Source organism: Notolabrus celidotus, chromosome 19, assembly GCF_009762535.1.
Source record: "Notolabrus celidotus isolate fNotCel1 chromosome 19, fNotCel1.pri, whole genome shotgun sequence".
In the NCBI taxonomy this organism is placed as follows: Eukaryota; Metazoa; Chordata; class Actinopteri; order Labriformes; family Labridae; genus Notolabrus; species Notolabrus celidotus.
The window spans coordinates 24,199,271-24,222,702 of record NC_048290.1 but is presented as its reverse complement, the minus strand read 5'-3'; the positions used below and the strand labels follow the sequence as shown (position 1 = coordinate 24,222,702).

At 39.1% G+C, this 23,432-nt stretch overlaps 2 protein-coding genes across 2 annotated transcripts in view; both read left to right on the top strand.

Moving 5' to 3' along the window:
- Positions 1-7,398, top strand: part of kcnn2 (potassium calcium-activated channel subfamily N member 2) — a 28,513-nt gene extending 21,115 nt beyond the window's left edge. The window contains exons 8-9 of the mRNA XM_034709052.1: positions 2,214-2,283; positions 5,380-7,398. Coding sequence (XP_034564943.1) covers positions 2,214-2,283; positions 5,380-5,655 — 346 coding nt within the window. The 3' untranslated portion in view covers positions 5,656-7,398. The remainder of the gene's footprint in view (positions 1-2,213; positions 2,284-5,379) is intronic.
- Positions 7,399-9,607: 2,209 nt separating this feature from the next.
- drg1 (developmentally regulated GTP binding protein 1) lies at positions 9,608-19,589 on the top strand. The gene is made up of 9 exons (XM_034710061.1): positions 9,608-9,797; positions 11,638-11,761; positions 11,874-12,049; positions 12,136-12,205; positions 12,719-12,888; positions 13,645-13,775; positions 16,645-16,812; positions 16,950-17,072; positions 19,222-19,589. The coding sequence occupies exons 1-9, from the start codon at positions 9,759-9,761 to the stop codon at positions 19,319-19,321; spliced, it is 1,101 nt and encodes a 366-aa protein (XP_034565952.1). The 5' UTR covers positions 9,608-9,758; the 3' UTR covers positions 19,322-19,589.
- Positions 19,590-23,432: the final 3,843 nt, after the last annotated feature.

The window sequence follows — 23,432 nt, the reverse complement described above, 5'->3', positions numbered from 1 at the left end:
GACACTGAGCCGGTGTTATCATGGCTGGTTAGCAGTATAATAACATCGACATACAGCTGTCATGCATCAGCGCACTAAGAAGAATTAGCGGGGTTTGCATTTAGCACAGTTTAAACACCCTTGAGGTCATGAGGATGGTGCATTTTACCACAACAGTGTTATGTTACAGTATGTAGCAGCTGTTAAGTCAGGTGTCTCTAGCTCCTTTGGGAATGCTGTCCCTTTCCATCCGCAAGGTTGAAACATGACAAGACGTGAGTGCTTGTTAGCTCAGAGATCAGGGGATTGAAGACACAGGAAAGCAACCTGAGAGGAAGGTCAGAGTAAACACCCCTCGAGCAATTCTGTTTGAGCCCGAGAGGCTTCAACTGTGACCGACAGCGAGAGGCGGCCAGCAGGGACACAGAAGAAAAACCGGTAGCAGAATGTCCATTAAAGCGAAGAAACATCTGCATTTTCCCTTCAATATATAAGTAAAAAAGAAGTCTAGAGGGTGAAAAATACAGCGCAGCACTAACCGAGATTGCCCTTACTGATTTAGTGTGGAATTGAAAAGCTTAGCATTGCCGTCCCCCGTCCCCCCCCTGATGAATAGCAAGCAGATTTAGAGTGCCCATTCAAAAAGGAGAGCTGCCCGTGGGAGTGATTGACGGAGGGATTCAGACATGTGGACTAATAAAGGCAGGGCAAGTACAGGCCTCTTCATCCTGACCTCAAGCTGCCCTGTTCTTCGACCTCCGTGTGACAGCTATTGGTCATCCAACTGTGAAACATCGAGTTATGACAGGTCTTACATTCACTAAAAACTCATGTAACATTGAATATCTGTTATCTTCCATCATTTTTTAGATAGACAATCTTCTACTCCTCTGTCTTGTATAATAAAAGTGCTGTTTTGAAGCAGTGTTCTGTACCTGCGTTTTTTAGAGTCTGCTCTGTATGAAGCATTTTGGGTCCTGTCAGGACATCCTTGTTCCCTTTAGAGACTCCTGTGGCACCCTCTGTTGGTCTACCCTGTCATCTTCGCTCCACATCTGCCTGTCATCAGGACACAGACAAAGGATCCTGCACTGCATGAGAATGGGTGCATCTAAGCTAAGCTAAGCTAATTAGCAGACTCCCAAAGGCCCCCTTTGAACCCCTTCTCCCTCTTCATTAGTTTGCCTTCGATTCACGTTCCACCTAATGATCACCTCACGCTCAAACTGCATCCACGTCTCACATAGCCAGCTTCTCTTTTAAAACCAAAACCTGAAATGCCCATCCTGACATCATCATGTTATTCTGTGTTTTGCATCCAGTTTAATTAACAAAGCATGCGTGGGTGATTTGAATTGTAAAAAAAACTCTTTAATATCTTCAAACCACGTGAGGTCGACACTCTACAATACTGCACAGTTGCTGTTTTTGAGCCCCCTGAGAGGAGGAGTAAAAACAGGCGTTAGAAGCCTAATTAAGCAGGGGATGTGAATTATTTAAGCATGTCGTATGGAGTAGGTGAGATATTCTTTGCAGGCCTTACAAGCATCAATAGATGAAAAAGCAGGCCGCTTTACAAGATATATTTTCTCACAACTTTACTATTCTGGAAAAATAAGCTCTTTACTATTCATGTTATACGATTTAGAGGAGGCTTTTTTCTCAGTTCTGACGCCCTTTACTTTGACTTCTGCATTGTCTCAAAGGAGACCAGCCGACATACAGTAGCTGTAAAGTTTAAACTGAAGCTTCTGTGTTTACATAGATTAATGTTTGATATCTGTGGCTTTTGACTGGCTAAATTATTCATAAAGAGAGAAAAGGTTGAGTTTAACCAGAAAGAGAAATTTAAAGGTACAACAGTGACCTTTTTCTAAGTCTTGTAATCTTTCTCCCTACTTCATTTTAAGTAGAAATAGGCCTTGATAAACGATGTTTACCATGCATAGACACTCTGATGCTTAATGAGTCTTCTTTCCCTTCCTTTAGCCTAGTCATATGAGCAGGTTGAATAGTACTGCATACAGAACTGGCCTTTTTCCCCCTCTGTGGTCTCCTTTCCACTTGCATGCGGCTCAAATCAAACAGACTGCCCCTTGCATTTTCTACACACATCCTGTGCATGTCCTATAGGAGTGTCCTCCGTGTGTATGCCTCTGTGTGTGCACAAATTTCAATGATACAGAAGTTCTTTTAGCGTTAATTCATTGGGTTCTGAATGGTCTTGTGTTCAGATTGAGAAGTGTTAAAATGGAGCAACGCAAGCTGAATGACCAAGCAAACTCACTAGTGGACCTTGCTAAGGTAAGCTAGACTAACAGTCTCCTGCTGCATTGTACATAAGGATAGAGCCTGATAAGTTTTTTTCCTCTGTGTGATTGAAGTCAATGCTTTAGTAGTGTTTTCTGATATACTCAAAGTCTACAGGTGTCAAATAAACAGACAGGCTATTAACAAGGTGCTTAAGACTTAATATGTATGATGCTTTTGGTTGTTTGGACTCACCTGAGATTCTAAAACAATGGCTTCATTTTATTTCACAGAATAAATTACTCACCAAGGACATGTCCGTGAGAAATTTACTGAATGAAAGTTACGAGAAACCCCTTAGAGCCTGCACCGTTTTTCACTTTATGTATTCTCTGATGTTGGTCTCCAGATGCACTTAACAGAAGTTGACAAACCTTAGGGAAAGACCAGGCAGCATGCCAGCCTGACACAGCAGAAACAGTAACCTGGAAAGGGAGACACACTGTGATCTGATGATTCAGCCAGAAGTAAAAAGGCAGAGAAAAGAGGAGGAGAGAAGGGCTTTGACATTCAAAAGTACACCACAGTCGAGCTGGATTCAGGCCAGCGTGTCATGAAAGGTATCAGTTAATATTGCCCAATCGCTTTGTGCTGTAAAACAGCAGCGAGAGCTGGGATGTGACATTGGAAAAGGTGGCCTGTCGCCAGTGCAGCTCAGATCGATCATTAAATGCTGTTATAAGAGCTTGATGCCATAAGAGGGCAGTGTAGCCTCAGACTCCTGGACTCAACAGAGGAAAGATAGAGCTGAATATATCATTGGCAGCTGCACCGCCACTGCAGTGCAATGTGAAATTCCTCTGATCGCAGTGTATTCCCTTAACTCATTGTCTCTTCTACAGTCTATTAGTATTAAAAGATGGTCATTATCAGAATCAATATTATTATCAATGTGACATGATTGATGCATTGCTTTACATGCTGTTTCTTTCCAGACTGAATTACTGAAAACAGCTGCTCAAACCAGCTTTCTACTGATCCTATTGTCTTGTCCAGAAATGTATTGATAGTGTCATCTGAGGTGATATGCATATATCCTTGCTCCTTTAACTTCATCCTCTGTTAATGATGTCCTCTTCATGATTTACTAGAACTACCTCCTTGATTCCTTAAATTTCATGTCATCAGCATTTAACGTTTTTATGATTTTCAGATGAGGACAAGGCTTGCATCATTTCAGTCCAAATGTAAGCCTTGGCCTAGAAGGAATTCATTCTTTAGTGTGAAAGATGATGTAACAATATATTTAGGAAATTGGTGATCTAAACAATATTGAGCTAGGAGGAGTTCTGAATATCAGCATGGGTGTAATTCATTCAGTCATCAGTAAATACAGCTGTGCAAGACGGCACATATTACTAACAATAGTAAAGCATGTATAAGCAACAACATGTTACTGTGACTGTTGCCAAGGACCACAACAACCCTAGGTCCTCTGTGGTATTTATCATTTATATGTTTATCACTCAGTCAGTACAATAACAGTCTGTTGGTATGTTGTCCTGTGAATTGATTATTTTATGGAGTGTTACACAACATCAGTCAGAACACCTGCAGCACAGTTATAATTCAATGTGAAATTTCCAGTGCTGTTATACACTTTATCAGCATCTATCTCTAATATCTCTTGTCCAATCAGATTAATGATCTGGTGGTATAATCTTACACAAGCTATTCAAATGTTGAATTTCAGTTGTAATCCACGCTACAACAAGAAAACAAGGAGCAGGTTGCTGTATATTTTAAGCAAAACAACACAGTGAACTCCTTGCCTCCACCAGCTGTCAGGTCGAGCAGTATCAGTGCTACTTTACTTCTTACTGAGCCACATAAACAACCTATCCCATTATTGCTGGCTCGAATCAGAAGAGGACAAGGTAGGTGATGGATGGCATTGCCTGTAGGCTGCCAGGGATTATTAGTCCTCTGCTGAATAAACCTCACAATCCGCCCTCCAGCAGCATCACTCCCACTCTTCATCCCAAATGTGACACAGATTTCTCCTTGTGTTCGGTTTTGAAGACTGATACCCGGGACTTTAAAAAAAAATGCATTTTAAGATTTTATTTTTGAACAACTTTGAAGTGATGGTGGAAGCATCAAAAGATCAGAAAGCATCATTGTAACAACGACGGGCATCTTTCATGTCTCGCTCCTCAAGGTCATGGTGTAATGTGCTCAGCTGGAAACATGAAGTATTGTAAACCCCTGATAAAAAATTCACCGTTCTCTGTCAGAGAACTGCTGGCTCTCAAGGTTGTTTAGCATTAAAATAACTTAACCTGATGTCCCACCCTGAACTGTTTTTTAAGTTGAATTTACTTTTCTGCTTTCAACATCTGCTCTCTCAAGACTGTAGTACATAGAAAATGCTGCTTTAAAATGTCTGCAAACCAAATGAATTAAACTGCATTCATGACTGTATCATTATAAAGGTATTCACTCTGACTTGTAACAGCTTATCAGTCATTCAGCTGGGTGCCTCGTTGATTCCTAGTTTGTTTTAAAAGGCAACTTTACCATTTAATACTTTGTCCAAACTGTCCTAAAGCAATAGAACCATGTTGTTTTAATGTCTGAAAACAGTACCTGTTGCCGACATGTACACTGAGGTCTGTATTTATCGTCATTCTACAAAGAGCTCAAATGTTTAAGCAGTTTCAGTTACTCGTGGTTTAAGTCTGAGGTCTGGTATATTTAGAACAAAGTTCCCTCTTTTATTTATTGTTCTTTTACAGTAGCAAATGCTGTTCATTGGGATACAGACAGATTTTTCAGTTTCAAACTCCTTAATTGTTTTATGTCAGACCTAAAGAGTTGGCACCAGCTCTATTCATGAGGGGGTTTGTCTGCTGTCGGAACAAAATGTGCTGAGAATCTCTTCATGTGAAGCCCACAGCCTCTTCTATTTCTTGTCCTTTCCTTTGCAGAATTAATATTTTTAACTGCATATTTATTGAAGAATTGAAGACATTTTTTTTGCCATTTGTGACCTTTGTGTTGTTCATGTACACATACAACTTTGTCCATCAACAATAACCTCCTCTGTTAAAGTCTCATATTGGGTGTGTTTCTCTCCCCTTGTTCCAGACTCAGAACATCATGTATGACATGATATCGGACTTGAACGAGCGAGGCGAGGACATGGAGAAGAGGATTGCCCTGCTGGAGACAAAGCTGGAGACTCTTCTGAGTAACTTGCAGGCTCTGCCTGGACTCATCAGCCAGGTGATCAGCCAGCAGCACAGGGACTTCCTGGAGGTGCAGCTCCAGCCTTATGACAAACACAGCCCTGAGCGCTCACAGTCAGTCTCCCGACGGAGGTCGTCCTCCACAGCACCGCCCACATCCTCCGAGAGCAGCTAGAGTCCACGGGGAACGCCTCCACTGAAGACTTTTGCCATCATATGGCCAAGTTGCATTTATCGTAAAGCCTTATGGTTTCAATAAGTATTATCCAAAATTCTGATGACAGAATCCTAGATACTGGGGACAATGCATTTTAACGGATAACTTCATGCTGTTATTTGTTTTTTATTACCTCAAAAGGTGTTGTTATCCTTGCTCTGGTGACATGACCACAAATAATGGCGCTTCCCTCAGTACAAACTAAAGGCCTATCGATGGGGGTACGACCTGAGCTCTACTCCATCTCTATGCAGAGATAGCCAGTTTTAGGTGGCAAGGTGTGAAACTATTGCACTAAAATAGTGCTTCTCACAGACTTTGTGCTTCTGCTGGCTTGGTTCAGTTTCCTTGAAGCAAACTGAGAAACCACTGAGTAAATAAGTCAGGGAGCATGACAGTGACATTGAAGAAAAGTGCTGGGTTTGATGGACTGGAGTGAACTGACACCAGAGGGCAGATGAAAATCGCTCCTACACACCGTCACTCAGAGATAACTTAAAAAGCTTGAAATGAGGAAAAAAAAGCATATATCTTTTAGGTTAGAAACAGCATCAACTATAGCGGTTTTCTTTTGCAGAGTGCCCCCGTAGAATGACTATTTTTGGGGAGTAACATTGCAAATAATTTAATCCTCTAGTCAAAATGAATGCATCAAAGTCTGTACTTGCACTTACTTTTTAATCAATGCACTTCAATGCTGACTGACGTATGATATACAGATGCGTTGCTCATTAAAAGAAGAACATTTGAGATGTTTGGGCATGGGTTTATTATCGTCAATTCTCAAGTTGTGGCTAGTGTTGATGAACAAAGTCAGAGCCCTTTTTTCTGTGATTCCAAAAGAAGCATCAACAAGGACCTGTAGAAGTGTACAGGATCTCACTGAGTGATCAAAAACTCAGTCATGACCCCTTTTGTCTTGCTGTGTCTCACCTCCTGTCCTTCTTTCATGTGCTACTTATGCTTGCTGTCACCCCAACTGGGCAACGACAAAATGCTGAACAACAACTTGCTGTAACCGTATCTACCTTTTAAAAAGAAAATGCCTATTTTTGTATACTTTGATGAGGACAAGCACACCTCCTACACTTAAAAAACAACAAGATGATGTATGAAGTGACAGACTCAGCATAGCTAGCATATGGTTTCATATTTTCTGGACCGGAGTTAAGATACATACATACAGTTTATTTTGTTCTTTTCTGAACTTAATTATGGACTATTTAAAAAACGACATTTTCCCACAAATTGTATTTATTTTTTACAGCAAATATTTTAGATGAAGCTGTTGGCAGAGCTGGAAGAGCAATACTCAAGAGCAGAACTGGTAAACCTACCTTCAGTGGCTGGCATTTATTAGGTTTTAGATAAATGGCAAATTAAGATATTTAAATTTGATTGAAATATCCTGTCAAACAGTCTAACTCCATATCAAACTGTGTGTAAGGCCCTAATGTGGCCAGTATACCCTCTAGACATCAATATTCACTATATAAACATAGTTAATGCAACCTTTAGCATAGCATGGGTCAGAATACAACATCGGGTCAACTCAGCAGCACTGATCTTGTTCAACCAGCCCACCCACTAACCAATAAGTCAATCAGATGGTCAAAAAAACGGCAGATGTTCAGTCCACAAACTTCAGCAACATAGAAACCAATGAGAGATTATACTGTATGCGACTTAAACAATAAACAACTAAACAATAAAAATATATAAATTGAAAAGACTTTGTCCAACTTCATTGTGTTAAAATTTGTATTAAGTATAACATAATGACATGTGAACTATGTATTTGTTTGTGATCAACATGTAAAACAACTGCATTGACCTAAAACTGCATAAGATGTGGATGTCATCCCTTCTTAGTGACTGTTAACAGCTCTGCCAGTTGGGGGAGAAGTATCCAGATGCTTTACTAAGGTGAATTAAATGCAATCACCATGTTAAAAAATCAATTAATAGCATATGTTGTACTTTTCAAAGAGTAAACAGCAAAAACTTAAAGTATCGAACATGGAAGAATGCAGGAAGCGGTGTGATATTGTTATAAATGGCCTTTTACTGTTGTACTGTATCTGTCAGTGTGAACCCCATTTTTAACTTGTATACATTATATAAAGTTAAGTGTATTAGCTCTTTGGTTCACAAGGTAGCATACGGCTCAACAAATGTTTTACTGGGTAAATCTGGGAATGATGAGGTTAATAATGGGATGGCAGAAAGTATAAAAATAAAGCTCTGAAGTCTGGACAATTTAAGTTGATAAATTAAATGTTTATAGGGGATTTATCTGTTATAGCTGCTGTTGGTAGTCCTGGAATAAACATCAGTTCAGGGAGAGATTTCAAATTTAAACACTACCCCTGCACACCAGATTTCCCTCACACTACACCGCTCTCCCCCTCTCTGCTCCTGTAAGCCCTGTCCGCAAACGTGATCTTAGTGCACGCTCATGTAACCGGTGGAAATCTGCGTTGTGTTTGTTTAAAGTTGACTAACGACCAACACCAGGACTTCGTTTGTTCTGCGTTTATTCTGTTAAACAGACAGACAAGAACCTCAGAGTTTTATACAGTATGCAGCCCGCCTCCGCTCCTCTCCCCAAGGGATAACATACAAAAGGCTGCGTAACAAGCATAAACATTACACTCACATAAAGGATAAAAAACACAATAATCATACCTGTTAAACAGACAGACAAGAACCTCAGAGTTTTATACAGTATGCAGCCCGCCTCCGCTCCTGCACAGATGAAAGCACATTTCGACTAGCTTAAACCTTCAGTGCACGTAAACCAGCACGTGCATGTTCAGTTAGTCTGCTTAACCATGACTTTAAAAAGGAATAAAAGTAAACTCTGTTTAATATACACATAGGAACTCTATACAGGACAAAAGCACACATAGAATAAGTAAATATATGGAAACAGAAAAGTAAAGTGACGGACACCTACCTCTCCCCAAGGGATAACATACAAAAGGGGAGAGGGAAGGGGGCAAATCAAATATAAAGGTCAAGATACCAACAAAGAAGAAAATGACCGGAAGACAAGGCTGCACTTCAAAGTACTTTTGGGAAAAGAAATATACAAAGAGGTTCTACACACACACACAGGTATACTTTGTGTAATTATAATGAAATAATAATTAATACTGCATTTTTAACCCTGTTACACTCAATCAGGACAATGTAGGAGGACCAATCAGGAGGATGGCCCTGATTGGTCAGAACTGCCGGGAGCGATCGGAATTTATAGATTGCTAGATACGGAGGCATAGAAAATTACAGAGATCTAGCCATGATCTCAAATACCTCATTTATTGATGGCTGTTGATGAGTGTTATGACTTTTTTTTTCCAAACACAGCACAAAATAAGTATATATATATATATTTTTTTTTTACCCCAATCCTACCAACTGCAGCTTTAAGTCCAACAACTAATTACTCTAAATATATAATACTTGTCATTATGCATCCCCTTGAAAGAGCTCTTTTTGGAACACAGGTAAAATCTTGAACAACGGTCAACATTTTATTTTTACTTACTTTAAAAAGCAATTTGTGATGCAAATGTAGCACAGCAGTTGTGAAGCACAAATCGAACATTTGACTTGTACTCAGAACAAGTAGCCTATCAAAAAAAAATGCTTCAGTGTCTTAGGAACTTTATATTCCAACAACATTGGCGCATAGGCCTAATAATAATGGGAAACGGCCTCTCAGTACAGAGCGATACAAATAATCCTAAAGTCTTCATATATGAGGCATGCAATGCCAACTCTTATGAAGTACTTTTATGCTGGTTATACCAAGAAGCAGACAGGTTTATTCTCGCATTCTTTACCATTATTCTCCTGCCAGTCTACCCTGAGCTCTGACGGCTCTCTACCACAAACTTCGCTCTCGCGTGATTTCCCGCGAAGCGGTGCGCAGGCGCAGCGGCAGTTGCGTGGTGTAGACGAGTGTGCTCTCTAAATAACATCAAACTTTGCGAACTTTAATGTAAAGTCATTCCACCGTCATTCTGTAACGTTGGTTCTACACAGGAGTCACAATGAGTATATTGGCGAAAATAGCGGAGATCGAAAATGAGGTGAGTTTGTATTTCACAGCTAACCGGTGAATCAGACACGTTTTAGCTAAGTGCTAGCTAGCTGATAACGTTAGCCGGGCTCAAACAGCTGGGCCTCAGTGAACACTAAAGTATATCTTAACAGTCTATCTTAATACTATATTACAAAGGTTATTTGTATGTTTCCTATTTCTATTCGACTTATAACTTTTGTTTTACACGAATATTTGAACATACAAGACATAGCTATTAGCCGGTTGGGTGACATTTAGCATAGAAACAGTGCTGACTCCAGATTTTGTTTTATGAACTATCAATTAAATAAGTAACCACAGAAAGGTTTTGTGTTGAGTTTAGTCCCGCAATGACACAAGACTGTGTATCCATATCACAAACGGCTGCCATAAGAAGCCAGTCCTGATTGAGAGGCAACATTGTGTATCAGCTAGTGTTTGCTGCGTGTCAGTTTTTCTCCCCCATGTATTATGAAACAAGTTGTGTGATTAACACCCCTGTTATGTTGCTGTGCAAATTGTCCCATTTTAAAGTTCAAAAATCTAAAATAAAAATTGTTAAGAGTATTATTTCACATGTTTAATGTCACAGTGGATGAAAGGCTAGTGTCATGCAGTGGTTCCTTCCGTCTTAGGTAATATATGCCTTCCAAACCAGCTAAATACAGCATGAAACCTGCGCAGCATGTGACAGAAGAATAGAATAAAAGAATAGAATACATCTTTATTGTCATTGTACATTGTACGACGAAATTTAGGTGCAATCCCTTTCAGTGCAAAATATGCATAAAAGAACAATAGTATAAGAAAATAAAAAATCATAACGACTCTAAAAACAGTGGACAAACATAAATAAATACAAATAAATAAAATACGTGACACATCCAGCATTCAACAGGCAGGCATTCAGTGAACAGGAAGATTGCACAGTCCCATTTTATATTGCAGAAGAGGAGACGTGTTAATTTATCAACATCACTTCATTAAAAAAAAAATTAAGATCAAATAAACAAAAATCTATGTCCTGTAAAACTATAGTATTTATATTCAGGGATTTTCAATGTACATTATAAAAAAGTTTTAACATGAATTTAATAAAAATCGAGTGAGTTATCCTCATTGAACCATGATCTGTGAGAATGAAAGAACAACATTCCACTAAATATTGATTTAAATGGTTAGTGACTGAGTTAATAATGAGATTTTTAAAATATGTTTATTGGGATATTTTGGGTTAATACTCTTCTGGATCATTAAATATGCCCCGGATCAAGTTGACTTGAGTCTTAACTGATAAAGTGCATATATAATGGACTTTAGATGTTTGAAAAAAGAGCTTGGTAAATCAAAGCTTTTTGACAGAACTTAATGAAAGATGATATATGACGTAAGATGAACCTTAAATCCTTTCTGGTGAAAGTTCTTAGTTTGTTTTTTGCCATTCTCAATCATAAATGTTCTTAATACATATATATGTGGTTTGATTTATTCTACTATACTAATCAGTACATGTCACTTTTATTTGTTGTGTGTAACATCTTTTATAGAGAGAGTAGTAGTATTAAACAGAGACCCTTAATTCATTTATATTATCATGACATTTCTTTTAGAAAAGCTAACATTTAACTTTAGCCACAGTGATCTACGAAGGACACACTGATTCCAAATTTAAAACCAATCAATTGTCATTCAATGTTGTGGGTAGGCTCAAGCCAAATCAAGAATTCAATGAGGGAAAGAAAGACCTCATGTACTGATATTTTACCCATTGATTTGTTTTTATCTGACTGAAACATAACTGTTAAAGTATAAGATCTCATGCCTGGGTTGTTTCTGTGAAATTCTAGATGGCCAGGACACAGAGGAACAAGGCCACAGCTCACCACTTGGGTCTGCTCAAAGCCCGTCTTGCAAAACTCAGGAGGGAACTCATCACACCAAAGGGAGGCAGTGGTGGTGCAGCAGGAGAGGGTACAATCTTTTCATATACACATTTTTCAAATACTTGTACTCTGATCTGCTACAGAATGCTGTGAAGCATTTTCACATTTTGCTTCAAATGTCTTTGTTTTTTGACTTTTAGGTTTTGATGTTGCAAAAACTGGTGATGCTCGAATTGGCTTTGTGGGTTTTCCTTCAGTGGGGAAGTCTACACTGCTAAGTAACCTTGCAGGTGTATACTCTGAGGTCGCAGCCTACGAGTTCACCACCCTCACCACAGTACCTGGTGTCATTCGCTACAAAGGTGCCAAAATTCAGGTACAAGACTTTCTGATTTCCTTCGGACCTTTATTTAATTTTTTCCCCCAGTAAGTTTCTTATCATTTTTGCATTTCACTTTCAAGCTCCTGGATCTCCCGGGAATCATTGAGGGGGCTAAGGATGGCAAGGGAAGAGGCAGACAAGTTATTGCAGGTAAAGATGTGATCACTGACTGAAACATGTGCTGACTAAAAAAGATTAGAAAAAGAAAGCTGTTGCAGACTTACAATCAGTCTTCCCTTATTGACATCAAAATGGAAAGGTTTTCCATTAATTGCATTTCAAAAGAAACTAATCTTGATTTTTAATTACCATGTTCTCTTATGTGCCTCTAATGGCAGCAATAAAGATTCATAAAACAGTTGAAGATGGTTTAGGGTGATTTTGTGTCTGCTGTACCAGCAGAAAGATTAAAAAGCCTGCTTTCACAAAGAGTTGATGTCCTGTGGGCTTACTGCAAATGCTTCAGCAAACAAAGTGCATTTTGACAAACACAAGCTTCTTTCGTTTAGGCAATGCTGAACTAATGTGACTTGTTACAGGAAAAATAGTAAAACGTCAGTGTTATTCCCTCTTTGTGAAGCTACTCATTCCTCATTCCTCTCTGTCTTTCGAACCTTTTTTTTCTCCAACTTTTCCTCCATCCTCCTCCATCTCCTGTTTTAGTGGCTCGAACTTGCAACCTAATCCTGATAGTGCTCGATGTGTTGAAGCCTCTTGGGCACAAGAAGCTGATAGAACACGAGCTGGAAGGCTTTGGCATCCGACTCAACAAGCAACCACCCAACATTGGCTACAAGAGGAAGGACAAAGGAGGCATCAACTTCACTGCCACAGTATGTCTCACACTGAGGGAGAGCAAGTTTAATCCAGACAGGAAAAGTTTCATGTTTCATGGACACAAATTTCCCCTTTAGATGAGTAACTGAAATAAATAGATACTACTAAGAGTTTTGATGAATGCAGGTTGTCTATTAGGCATTCAAACTAGTGATTACCTGCTAAACTGAGGCAACATACCCAGTTGGTCAAAGGATGCCTCTAAATACTGCGATAATTCCGGTATGAAGGATTTCAGGTGTCAGGGATGTTTGTACTTGACAGTCAGTTAGTTTTGATGACTGGATATGTTTTGTCTCCCAATTAGTTTAAACAAACTAAAGGATCAAATAACCTTTATTATATAGATAAACTATTGAATGCTGAATCAAATGCAGAAAATGGTTTACCTCGCTATGCTTCATTATCTTGACAAAAAGCAGTGAATATGTTTTTAATTCTGCCCTCTGGTGGCAATGCACGAAAAACACTGAGGTCAGATGCTAAGACAAATGTATTTCCTTATTCTTCTTCAGAATAGCAGCATTCATTTTCTGTCTGTCAAAATAACATATTTACCATTGACTCTTTATTATTAATATATCATACTATATATATTCTGCATTATACTGCATGAAAAGCATGTTATAGATTGCCTACTATAAAAACTATATACATTATTAGAAACTTTTGAATATGTATAAGGTGTGTCTATGTCGTAGTTGACGTCATACCTGTCCTCCACCCTCCCTCTCTCTCACTCTCTCCCTCAGTGTGCCCAAAGCGAGCTGGACGGTGATACCGTTAAGAGTATCTTAGCAGAGTACAAGATCCACAACGCTGATATCACTCTGCGCAGCGACTCCACAGCTGATGACCTCATTGATGTGGTGGAGGGAAATCGGTAAGCTGCTGAAGTGCCAGAAAGGGCCTTCCTTAGTCTTTCCAAGGGGGTGTGGCCTGATATCCCACCACCCCAATGCAGATATTGCTGCTCACGCGTCAGTGAGCCATGCATGCACGCACTTTCTGACCACTTACCATTTGCTGCATGTATATGTGCAATGCAAAAAGTGTAGTTAAGCATTGTCATGAGTTTTATCTTGTGGGATTGGCATTTAAAAATGTATTTATAGTATAAAAACTCAACAAGTGCATCTAAATTTAGGGTGTGCCAAGTGTTGAGATGGCATGTGTAGAGGGTTTAACTGCACATTATTGTAAACTGCACCTCTATTCCCAGATCAGTCATTGAGCATTTGGATGCACAGCACCAGACATAGCAACAGAATTACCTCCCTGCAACTGTGGGGACGGAAAGCATTGACAGGGTCTCTCTTGCATTGATGCTCCCCGTGCCTTTCCTGGAAAGACACTGTGACAAAAAGACAGAACACAATGCACACTGATATTTCTGTGAAATAAATCACACCATTACAAAAGAAATAAATGAATTCTGTAAAGATAGGTAAATAAAAGGAAATATTTAAAACATACCAGCCCGCAATTCTATACAAAGCAATCATTCAGAGGGTCTCTTTTGCGTAATAACCATCTCTGCTTGTGTCACAAAACACCCCACACTAACGACATGGTCAAAACCATCGACTGTTTATAAAGATGGGCGTAGCATTCCCGCCTCCTCTCCCCACACAAAAGTGAAGCCGAAATTCCCCCTTATGCAGGAGCTGCCGACTAACTGCCTTTTCTGCAGACACACATTTAACTCACAGATAAAAGGCAATTATCCCTAAGACCTGCCTTGTCTACAGCGTCACAACCTCTTGCCTCGGGTTGAAGCCTTCACTCACAGTTATGGAAAGTTCAATATCTCACATGTCCATATGTGATACGTTTTCTCTCACTGTTTCTCCTCTAGTCAGCTGATCCAGTGCACACAGCACTGCAGGAGCAACTCATCAACATAGCTGTTATATATCGGCAGAAGCATGTGTCAGAAGAAACTGAATATGGATTGTGCGAACCGAACGTGTACTCAAGTAAAGAGTAAAAAGTACATTTTCAAAAAATTTGATTCAGTTTCAAGTTTACTGGAATTCACTGTCACGCTTATGAATTTCAATTTTTACTAAAAAAATTCAGATTTCAATGAAAATTTTACTTAATGTGATTGTAATTCAAATTTGTTTTCAAGTATTCAAGCTAAGAAATTCAAATTCAGTCACAATTAGAATTCAGTTTCTCCTGACAAATATTTCTATCCATAGTTATCCCCCCTTTATCTATATTTAATAACTGGGGATGTTCTGATCCCGATCTCAGCTATTGATTTGGATCTTATCTGGCCATTCTTGAATTAATCATGATCTGCATATTAGCCAATCATCTCACCGCTCTGTATCAGCTGTCACTGAGCACAAATTGCAGTAGATGGACAGGTACATGCACATAGCACATAGCACACTGCTTACTGCAGGGCTATTGAGACCGCGCCCCCTACATGCACTGTGCATTCCTCCATCACATGAAGCACAGATGAGTTTTATTTTGGATGGATGTCTGCTTATAACAAAACATATATTTATGCTTTGATATGATACTTTTCTATTAAATTATCCTCAATTCCCAGTTAATTCCCATATATTCCCATTAGTTCCCATAAATTCCCATAACTCCCATGGAAAGTTACCAATTTGGAATATTTCCAAAATTCCCCAGTTTAACCTCCCATGGAAATTTACAGGAAATTTTCCATCCCTTTGCAACCCTACTAATGGGCTATGGATGTTGAATTCTAGCCACTGCTTGAATTTGATTGCATTAACATACATGTGAACTGCCAGCTAGATTACAGCAACAACTACTTTACAGCACCCTGCTGTAGCTTTTTAAAAAAAAGGAAAATACATAAACCAAACACAGGACAGTCTGTGACGTTAGCACCCCGTGGCTAAAATGTCAGCAGTGTGGAAATATTTTGAATTGGAAAGTCTAACAGCCACTTGCAATATCTGCAGTACGATCCTTTGGCAAGGTGTTGGAAGTACCACCGCGGTTAATTTTAACAATTTTATACAACATTTGAAAATTAAACATGAAATGTAGTCCCTTAAAGGAACAGACGAAAGGCTGCTCTGCCAAAGCAACACATTCTGAACTTTAAAGGAAGGACAAACAGTATATCCCTAAGATAATATGGAAAGAAACTACATGTACCCTTCAAAATAAAATTATCAACCCAAATAACTAGGCACGACAGTATTTCACAATAATCTTTCTTCTTGTAGATTTGATCGCATGTCAGAGTTTGCATAGGACTGTTTTTGGTAAAGAGTGTTTTAGAATGAGTGTAAGTCTCATCCTCAACTGTTTATTGTGTTTCTTTCAGACTCTTGTAGCAAAGTTTAAACCACCAGCCAAAATACCTTATCAAAACTGACTCCTTTCATGCATGGTTTATTGACATTATTGTTGAGAAATTACTTTGCCCCTCCTCTGTATTTCAATCATTTGGCTCAATGATTGTCCTGTTTGGCCATTATCATCCACTGGACCATGAATGTTAATCCCTGACAACACAAATAAACATGCTCGGGTTCAGTTGAGTCCACAGTCATCAAAAAGCTCTTGCTTAAATTATGGCCCATGTTCGAGCCCCTGTGATACTGTTTCACACACAATAGACTTCAGATTCTACCATTATTTATTTTTTCCCCTCTTTTATAAAAGTAGTAAACCAGGACAACACAAGACACAGATAACTGCTGAGTCGTTTTCATGTAACAGCCACTCACTCTCCCTTGTCACAACAGGGTCTACATCCCATGCATTTATGTGCTCAACAAAATCGATCAGATCTCCATTGAGGAGCTGGACATCATCTACAAGGTGCCTCACTGTGTACCCATCTCTGCCCACCATCGCTGGAACTTTGATGACCTGCTGGAGAGGATGTGGGACTACCTAAAGCTTGTCCGCATGTAAGACTTTTTCTTTCAGCCATAAATGAAAGGCGGTAAAAGCTGATTTGAATTGTGCAGAGTAAGGAGTAAATATGACATCTTGACCTTGTTGGTTCAGCCTTCACGTTATTAACTGAATTCTTGTTCATTTTCAGCTACACCAAACCTAAAGGCCAGCTTCCTGATTACACATCTCCTGTCGTACTCCCTGACGAACATACTGCAGTCGAGGACTTCTGCTTAAAGATCCACAAAAACCTCATCAAAGAATTTAAGTAGTAAGTACTGTTAACCTTTGAACCTTTTTAGATTGAATTTCCTTTGATTTTGTTTGAAATCTAAATCACTTTTTCCTATCTAAGTGTTTTTTTCCTTCCCCCCTTTTCTGTGTATTTTTTAATATGTAGTTATCCGAATCCGTTGCATCGGTACTTAAGAGTTGTACATTTCTGTTTCGGTTTTCCCCACTGTTGAAACCAAACTACTGTCATTAGGGTTGCAAAGGGGTGGAAAAATTCCGGTAAATTTCCATGGGAAGTTAAGCTGGGGAATTTTAGAAAAATTCCAAATTGGAAACTTTCCATTGGAGTTGTGGAAATGATGGGAATTAATGGGAATTATGGGAATTAATGGGAATTCACTGGGAATTGAGGGTCATTTGAAAAAAAAAAAAGTATCATATCCAAGCATAAATAAATGTTTGTTTTGTTATAAGCAGACATCACTCCAAAATAATACAATTAAATCAGATTTATTTCTAAGTAGAAATATTTTATTGAACAATCAATTCTTTCATTGAAGAACAAAAACATAAATGTTGAGTTAAATATTACTCATCCCTCCGACCCAGCCCATTCAAAAATTAACAAAAATGCAATCCCAACAAAGTCCCATTCAAAATGTTAAATATAAAAGCATCTTCCCTCAAGCTTCTCAAGCCTAGCCTCTGCAGGATTCTAGAAATCATCTGTGCTTCATGTGATGGAGGAATGCACAGTGCATGTAGGGGGTGTGGTCTCAATAGCCCTGCAGTAAGCAGTGTGCTATGAGCATGGGATTAAGGAATAGCATAGATATTAAACTTTACTTGCATGAAATCTGGTTGTTGTCAGGATTATGCTAAAATATATTTTCCCCAACTATATTTAAGTTCCCTTTTAAGAGCCAACCTTTAGTTTAGTAAATTCCTGGTTTATTCCCATTAATTCCCATGAAAAGTTTCAACTTGGTAAATTCACAGAATTTTGCACCCCTAACTGTCACACAGGTCAAAGGAAAGAATAACAAATTAGTTAGAATGATGCCTGTCTCTCTACACAACACCAGGCTGGTAACCATTACTGGATAGCTGTAATCAGTGGGCCCTCAAGCAGCACTGCATTAAAAGCAGATACAACTCTGTAGTGGAAACCACTGCATGGGCTCAAAATAACATCCAAAAAGCCATAATCTGTGAACCCTGTAGGTTAAAACTGTACCAATCAAAGAGGACATGATCCAGGCATGAGTAGCTTACGATAAAGGACAAGAATGGGACATTTCAATTTGAAAATCTCCTTGGTTCCCAAACGTGTACAGAGTGTTGTTAGAAGAGGTAACGTATTAATGAAGCTTTTCAGTTTCCACATTTGAAATGTTGCCTTTTCATTATTATCAGTTAGATATCAAATTTCAATGATTTGCAAACAAAAAATTCTGTTTTATCAACATTTAACAAAGAGTCCCATTTGTTATGGGATTGGGGTTGTATATCTATTTAAATGGATGTACCTTTGTGGTTCATATAGACAGGAGTGCTCTGTAGGCAGGGATCATATATTAAGATCTGTATCCCTCATAGCTCTCTACTGTAGTCCAAGCTGCAGGTAATTTACTAACAGATTTTATTTAAGGATTATGACTTTCTGACTTTGATACATTATAGAGTTTAACAACACATTGATAAGTGGCCATCGAAGGGTTTTAAAACAACACAAGTCGCTTTAATCACAGCCTTTCCCCTCTTTATAGGGATGTATGCTAGATAAGCATTAATCTAAAAGTCTGGATTAGGATCTGAGATGATCCACCATCTCCAAATTGGAGAGCCAAGATAATCAATCAGTGGATATATTGGTGCAGCTGAGCATTAGCTGTACTCTGGGGAATTAATGGTTCCAACAGTGACACCAGTAATTAGAAAGCCTTTGTTAAAGAGTGTCATTGTACCCTGTAGGTTACTTAGGAGAACAAGACCACTGTTAACTGTTCAAAGACATTTGAAAAAAAGTAACATTTGTATTAAATGTTTGTAGTGTATTATATGTGTGGCTTCCTATATATTGTCTTTGTTGTGCATCTGTAAAGAGAAACATGCACATTATTCACTGCCATAAAGGAAACATTCATGTACTGTAATTTCAATAACGTTTTAAATTTTCCTCTCAGTGCACTGGTGTGGGGATCATCTGTCAAACACAACCCTCAGAAGGTGGGAAAGGACCACGTGATGGATGATGAAGATGTAATCCAGCTGGTGAAAAAGTAAAAGGAGTCTTGGTGCGCTGCATGGCCTGTGTATCACAAAGTTGTCTGTACAGTTGCTCAGTAAATCACCCAAAATATCAATTTGAGCATCTCTGTCATGTTGGTCCCACTTTTTGCTCCAATTTTAAACACGACCTGGGATGAATGTATATGACACATTGAAAAGAACCTACAGTACTTAACACCGTGAATAGTTCATATTGAATATTGGTTAAGGCTTGCTTTAAAATCTTGAAAATATCTGTTCAATAAAACAATTGAGGAATCTTGCTGTGGTCATTTTTTATGCAGTAGGAACTTATTTTTTGTAGCATGAAGACACCAAACGCAGCCATGAACTTCATCTTTCTATATTTAAATAAATAAAATAAATATGCTACATGTGGTCCGATCACAGAAATGTTGCATCAGTGCTTCCTTTGCTCCATCACAGTAACATGGTCTCCCTCAGAAACCAACCAGCTCTAAGCAACAGCTTTATTGGCCCGTTGCAGTCTGGCTTAGAGAAGGGGAAAAAAAAAAAAGTCTCATTTGAAAGGCCTGTCCAGCTAAGTGATTTATGTGACATTGATGATGAAGGCAGTTATTCAGGCTGGTGGCCCACCCACTTCTCTCTGGTAGGGACGGCCACTCAGGTTAATCAGTTCATTCACTCAGACGCAGTCTGGGGACATCATACACAAGCTGTTCACAACTAACAAGACTCCACCGAGCGAAATAAAGCAAATTTCATCAGAACCGGGAGCACTCCTGGAAGCTGGGCTTATGTCGATATGTTGCAACTGGAATGAGGTGTTGCGGCCATTTTGGGTCTGAGCACATGATGCCGACAATTTCATGAATGGCGCCAGTACATAGAGAAGAATAGACTAAAAAACTAAAGAGAGTGGGAATCTGAAGAATAGAGACTTGATGAACCGAACAAAAAGAAACACCCTCATAAATCAGCCACGTTTTCTTGAAGACACTGTCTTGTAGAGTATCTTAATATTTTGGGAAGATGCAGTATGGGTTTGGTGACTCAAGCTTTGTCGTTCCAAATCATCTGGTACAAAAAAGAATACATCATAAGATGCAGAAAATACAAATTATCCACTTCTCTGAACAGCAACATCAAAATTTCTGCAGAGAACATGAAGATCTTAAAAAACGAATAAAGATCTTGTTCTTCTTTCTGATAAATTAAATCCTCTCTCTCTCTCTCTCTCTCTCTCTCTCTCTCTCTCTGCTCAAAAGGACCTTCCAAGACCCAAAAATGATCGATTTCCTTTCATATATGAGAAACCATTTAATCGCCATGAGTCCTATCAATAATTGTATATCGGTAGCAGTGTGTCGGATTCTGATAAGCGGTACTTTTGGATGTTAACCAAGGGTTCAGTTTGAAACAAGGTTTAAGTTGATAGGTATATAAAATGCCAATCTGTAGGAGAGGCAACACTCACTACAACACTTAATGCTCAATGAAGATGCTATCAGTTGTATTTGATGTTATAGACCAGAGAGTTGATTCTGCAAGAAAAGACACTTTTTGGGAAAAGCTGCAGTGGTTGGGGGTACAGGCTTCCTGTCCCGCAGCAGTAGGATCAACCCTCCTCAGACACCCCCTCCCTCTCTTCCCCTCCCCCTCGTTTACCCTGTAAATTATAGCAGCACTTTAGCTAATGAAAGAGTTGAAGACCGGGCACTAATAAAAGCCATTAAGTGAATAAAGCACTTCCCCCTCTAACAAAATTAAAGAATCTACCCATTTGTAGAGGGAGGACTCTGTATTAATATTTATGAAATGCGGAACCGGCAGACCCCCCCCTACCCAAACTCTCCAACCCACGTCCAATCCCAGCCTGACCAAGTCCTCCTTGCCAGTGCACCTATCCCAAGAGAACATCAGCAACCCCTCCTAGCTTGAAGGAGGGGCAGGAGATGGGGACTTGAAGGGTGCTGAGGACGCAGTCAGGACAGTCTGCCTCCAGTAGAGCAAGCTAGAAGACCCCAAGACAGAGCTCAGCGCACCCGTTCAGCCGCCTTCCTCACCCCTCAGCTGGCTGCACCCAACATCGACTTTTGGTGCCAACGGATGGACAGAAGAGGTGGGTTTGTTGGAAAGACAAGATTGTAGACTTTCCAATGATGGTAAATTACAGAGTAAGTTTTGACTACATTTTGTATTTGTAGTGTCATTTTGACCGTTTGTTGGGTTGATCATCTTAACCCTTAATCTGAAGTGTATTTGATGTATTTCTCTTTGTTCATACTTTAAATCAGATACTTTTCTCTGATAAATGATTGAAAACATTTAAACTTTCTTAAGTTAAATTCAGAAAAAGATTTGGAGATGCAAAACATTTAACTCCTGAAAGATCCCGACTGGCGTCATTTGCGTCAACTGGAAGAAAAACCAAGGTAAGTTACTGACGCATAATTATGTATCACAATCATCTGTTCATAAAAAACCATTACACCATCTCACCAACCACACTGCATCCCTTCAAATATCCTCATTGTTTTGAAAAACAAAAGTCTGTTTCACCGCCACCACCCACCATTCTTCACCCAAAGGACTCCCACTTTGCTCCCATTTTCATGACATGTGGTCCCAACAAACGTAGGGTTTCTCTTTGGTGCATTTGTATGCATTACGACGTAATTTCATCACACAAAGTGGTTCAGTTGCCAGAGCTCTAAGTTGATTATTGCACCAAGCCTTCTCATTTTAGTGGAGACGTCCCAGGGGAGCAGAAAGAGACACAACAGAAGGTAACAAGATTGTCAAAGCTTTTGGAGAAGCAGCTCTCTTAGCTTGATGGTATCATGACTCTTTGACATTGCACTCAGGACAGTTAACGTAGTTAGGACTGAAAGGTCAGAAGTGGTTGTGTCTTTGCTAGAAGAAGATGGTAAATGTCCTCAAACGGACAGACGGTAATACAGCAAAAAGTGTCATTCTTGAGTCCATTGGTATCCCTGGTTACCAAGACTTTTTTTTCTGCAAATTACTTAGAAACTGGACTTGATATGATGCTGCGGTCGTAACAAGATTACCCAAACTCTGTTTCTATTGATCAGCTGAAGAACACTCAATGGACTGATGTAGAACTAATTTGATTAAGCCACCATTCCTTGGGCCTGTATCTGGAAAATGTTTGAAATTTATGAATGTTTTGTCGTAAAAATCAGATGAAATTTCTAGAGTTTTTTCTGGCATGTCTGAAAAATTCGTGGACGAAGGACAGGAGGGTGGGGTTTGACGCAGTTTGTGCGCAGAAGGGTGTAGCCCTTCTTTATCCGCAGTGAGTGTGACCTATGACTAATCGTTTTTCTTTATTCTGCAGATGTTTTTTTTACTGCGACAACTCATTTCTAATTTTTATGTAAACCAATGATGTAACTTCTTTTTCATACGAGCACCGATCCCCTCCCTCACACCTTCAGACTTTTCGACTCTTGAACCGCAGATACTAAAATCAAGATGTTGGATTTTCCTTCAACCACAAGAAAACATTTAAACAACAATGTATTTCTTTTAGGACTTCTGATACTTTCATGACAATGAGCGAGCAATAAGATTTAGCGTGTTTGACTGATTTCCTCTCTTTACTTCCATTCAAATTTAAACCAAAGCTTTCAAGTCACTTGGATGCCTAATATTAAACTGGACCTCTGTGATACATGTTGGTTTTTCGTCTTTGCCCAGGACTCCATTGTGCTTGATCTAACCATGCAGTGCGTCTTCTGTCCATGGTTGTGCCAAGCACCTTGGAGGCTTGTGAGCACTATCTACTGTGTGTGGTGAGGTCACCATTCAATAAAAAGAAAACCCCACATATTGTCATTTTCCAGTCGGTATGGAACTTGTGCGTTTTTTCATTTAGAAATGTAATTAAACAAGACAGATGGACTTAGGTTTAGGAGTAAATGTTGATATTGATATGTAAAAGTGTACCAAAACTATGAAGTGATTGTATGACTGTTCATGAATTCAAGGCTCTTTCTTTTTCACTTAAGGGTTGTTGTTTTTTTTATCTCATAATGTAAAATCATTTTCAGAGTGTGACTAATAAATATCATCAAAACATCCTGTGTGTTTCATTGGCAAAAGATATATTCATTAA